Source organism: Salvia hispanica, chromosome 3 (assembly GCF_029641045.1).
Source record: "Salvia hispanica isolate PSC_SH4W2 chromosome 3, Shi_PSC_v1, whole genome shotgun sequence".
NCBI lineage: Eukaryota > Viridiplantae > Streptophyta > Magnoliopsida > Lamiales > Lamiaceae > Salvia > Salvia hispanica.
Window position 1 is genome coordinate 40936230 of NC_142694.1, and position 4206 is coordinate 40940435.

The 4206-nt window shown below is 37.5% G+C and overlaps 1 protein-coding gene across 1 annotated transcript; it reads left to right on the forward strand.

Moving 5' to 3' along the window:
* The first annotated feature begins 1121 nt into the window (after positions 1-1121).
* LOC148930792 (uncharacterized) lies at positions 1122-2576 on the forward strand. The gene is made up of 3 exons (XM_089067625.1): positions 1122-1812; positions 1901-2313; positions 2420-2576. Exons 1-3 carry the CDS (start codon positions 1122-1124, stop codon positions 2435-2437), a joined length of 1122 nt encoding a protein of 373 aa, XP_088923751.1. The 3' UTR covers positions 2438-2576.
* Positions 2577-4206: the final 1630 nt, after the last annotated feature.

The window sequence follows — 4206 nt, forward strand, 5'->3', positions numbered from 1 at the left end:
TAATATTGCATCACATTTCTTAATTAAGCTAAAAAATCTCAACCTAAAAAACCCCCTTATCGTTATATATACCATCCAAATATTGTTCAACCAACTAGCTTTTATCTTATACTATTTGCACTAGATTTAACTTGACACTTTTTTGAATAGATATTACTCCCTCCATCTCTCAACTAAAGTTGAGTCACTTCTTTTTTTGCAATCGTTTTTAAAAAATCGTAATAAATAATTAAAGTGGTTATTGAGTAAAATAAAAGCAAGAATAATGTAGAGTCTTATTTACGTTATTCTCAATTTTTTTAAAATGAGTGTAAAAAATGAAGTGACTCAACTTAGTTGGGACAGATGGAGTACGAGCAAAAATGAAATAAAAACTATTATACAAATAGATTTTTTAATTTAGAAAAACAAAGCTAAACTATTTCAACAGTTAATTGCTTTTTAATTAGAAATCAGTTGTCGATGTCGAGACATACTCTCTCTGTCGCATAATAAGATTCATATTTCTTTTGATATTATATAGTAAGCTATATTGTAAGCTGATCACACGTTCTCTCCGTTCTATAATAAGAGTCACATTCCAATTTTCCTATATTTCTTAAATTATATTTATATTGAATACTACATTCATCTCCAGTTATTTGGGTCGTATTCCAATTTGGTATATCACAAGTTACTTAATAATCTAATCTCATCTATTTTATTCTTTTCATACTTTACTCTCTTTTATCCCTCTCATTTTATTCTTTCCCCAACTTTATTTTATCTTCATTTAATTCACTAAACACAATTTCCTTTAAGAATCCCACTATTTTGAGTGTGAGTGCCTATTTAATCTTGTTCTCCTCAAAGTTCTTGATCACTCACGCACCCTTCAATTGCCTCACTGAAGAGGGAAAATATCCAGAGGCACTTCCACATTTCGTCAACTTCTCTTACATTAGGTTGGTATTTTTAGTTAATCTCTTTTTTTTGCTCTAACTGAATATAGAGTTCTGTAAATAGCCAAAATGTTAGTTGTTTGATTATTCACTTAGTGAAATTCCTAGAAATATTGTACCTCTGATTATTCACATGTTTTAACACCAACTTCTCTCTTTTTTTTTTGAATGACAGTTGGCATGGAGGGTGATAGGCATTTCAGCCATCCTCATCCATTGACTTCCTTTCTGGATGATGTGGAAGTGGATGTTACTGATAACTTTCATTCTTGCAAAATTTGCGGATTGCCAATTCTATCCGCTCCCTCCTACACTTGCACCATTGCTGCTTGCGAATTTTTTCTAAACGAATCATGTGTGCAAAAAATCCAACAAGAATTCATCTATTCCGGTCATTTCTGCCAGAGGCTTGTAGATTCTGGTGAGCACACCCAACGTCTCAGAGAAGGAAGTCAGCATTTCACCTACAAATGTGAGGATTGCTCTTTCCAAATGCATCCTCTGACTGCAGTGGATGGTGTTGAGATCAAAACCAAACACAAGAGTCATCCACCTCACGTATTCGTGGCTCTTTATAGAGAGACTTTGTCTCTTTGCGATGTCTGTGGAGTGAAACATGATGGTTTCTTCTTCTCGTGCCAACAGTGTAATTTCTGGATTCATCAAGACTGCACCATACTGCCTACCGCTCTCAAGCTCCTCTCTAATCCTTGGCCTTTCCTTCTCGCATATTCTATTCATGCCAATTCCCGGTATAGCGAGTGCATCATTTGCGAGGAGCCCTTGCTTCTTTCCCGCAACGCCATCTATTTATGTCCCCAAACCTTGGAGTTTTCTCATGTCAGATGTGGACTCGACAAAATTCAATCTAGTACGCCCGAATTATATATAACTCATTCACTCGACTTCATATACTAATTAATACTACTACCTATTAACTCTATATTCATTAATTGCAGAAACAAGACTGGAGTTGATCCAACTGCCGGATGATGAGTTTGACACCTTTCCTAGTTTGGAGATCCGTACATACTCGCGACCTGATGAGAAGACTAATGATGAAGATGAGGGTGATGTGGAGGATCCTAGGGATGACGAGTTTGACACATTTCCAAGTTTAAAGATCCGTACATGCTCTCAACCTGACGAGAAGACTAATGATGAAGATGAGGATGATGTGGAGGATCCTAGGGATGAAGATAGGAAGCTCACAATGGAGATTCACAAGCATCCTTTGGTCTTAGTTGGTGATGTGGAAGAAGATCATAATTATAAAAAACTAGTGTGTGATATATGCATACAAACCATTCCTATTCCATCTCCATTTTACAGATGCTCTCAACAAGGCGGCTGCTCTTTCCTTGCCCATAAAGTCTGTGCAGACCCTCTCTCCATTATCAAGTTTGAGATTCCAATTGATGCAACATAGTGTGTGATATATGCATACAAACCATTACTATTCCATCTCCATTTTACAGATGCTCTCAACAAGGTGATTGCTCTTTCCTTGCCCATAAAGTCTGTGCACAGCTTCTCCCCATTATCAGGTTTGAGATTCCAATTAGTGTGGACGACGAATTAATGAAGGCACAACCTTTTCCGCACCCTGCCAAATGGTTCTTCAATGCAATATTTTACTGTTTGTTCTGCTGTCTTCCTTGCAATGCACCTTGCTACTGCTTTAGTTCATCTAGTTCTGATGATATGCCCTTGATGATTGATCTCTCTTGCATGGCTGCTCCAAGCATTATAAAGCACAGCTCACACAGCAAACACCTTCTCTTCTGAATCTCCCGCCATTGGGAGGCCTCCCCCATTGGTTGTTGTCCCCGCGGCCCCACCCTTTATAATGTCTATAGGTGCACTACCTGCTATTTCTACATTCATACAAGGTGTGCCTTACTACCAAAAAGGGTTCATTTTCGTAAGTTTGATCAACATCATCTGCATTTGATCACTACTGGTACTATTAATGGTAGTGATCACGACATCTGTGAGGTGTGTGAGTAAGTTATAGAGTGCAAGTATTGGTTCTACCACGGTGCTAAATGCGACTACTCTTTCCACGTGAACTGCATTCCCTCGCTTGGCTATTTGTCCAAAGTCAAATTCGGAGGCAAGTGTAGCATGCCTTGTCACTCTCATCCTCTCACACTTACACGGATGCCTGCCTATGAAAGAAATGAGAAGTGTGGGTATTGCAACCAAATCATTCAGGGATTGGTAGATCAAGCGGCTTTCTCCTGTTCACAATGCGATTATTGGATTCATTTTTCTTGTGCAAGGGATTCATTCACATCCTCTCAGAACCGTAGATCCTTGGTTTTCGGGGAATTCAATGTACAAATATTCAGTGTTCCTGCTGCTGAATGAAGATTAATTGATAGTAGTATATTTGGAATTGTGGAGGAGATGGATTTACTGTGTTTAAGAAACTGTACGTGCTTGTTGTATTGGTTTTACAAAATTTGATTTCCTATCTTGTTTTTATCTATATTGAGGACAATACAAGTAGTAGTATTATATATCGTTAGGGCAACTTGTTCAAGTTCGGTTGTGGATATGTTTGCGGAACCCGGCTCCTCAAATGCGACTACTGGTAGTGCATCCTAAGAAGTAAACACCTTGATGGAAGGGTGTTTGATGTTGTGTAACAAATACAATGAATACTTGCTTATTTTTGTGGTTTGATGGTTTTTGAGTGTTGTTGGACGTTGGTGTTAAGGCAGATGCAATGCCTTATGACAATATTTTTTTTTGGACGTAATTCGACACTAACTGTGGTAGTTTTTGAGTTTTGTTGGTGTTAGGATTGATGTTAGGATGCACTACCTTATGAAAATATTTTTTTTGATCGTCTAATGTTCAGGACCAATTCGAAGTAGAAAATGAATATGAAGGAGCAATTTATATTGTATTTTGTTGTCCATTTAATGGTTCAATTCGAACGCGGTCGCGCTCGTCGGAGCCGATTGCACGTCGAACGACCCATGTTCGAAGGTGTTTGGTTGTTGCAGAGATGGAGAAAAAAAATTAGGGTTCTTGGGGAGGAGGAGGAAGAAGAAGAAGAAGAAGAAGAAGAAGAAGAAGAAGAAGAAGAAGAAGAAAGGTAGGGAGAAATTTGAATGAAATGAAGTGTTGTGTTTAATATTTACCCCATTTTCACTATTTTCATTTACGATTTTAAATTGTAAAATCCAAAAAAAAAAAAAAAATTAGCTACAGTAATTAAAATCAGCTCATCAGGTCAATTTTTCGCTAATTG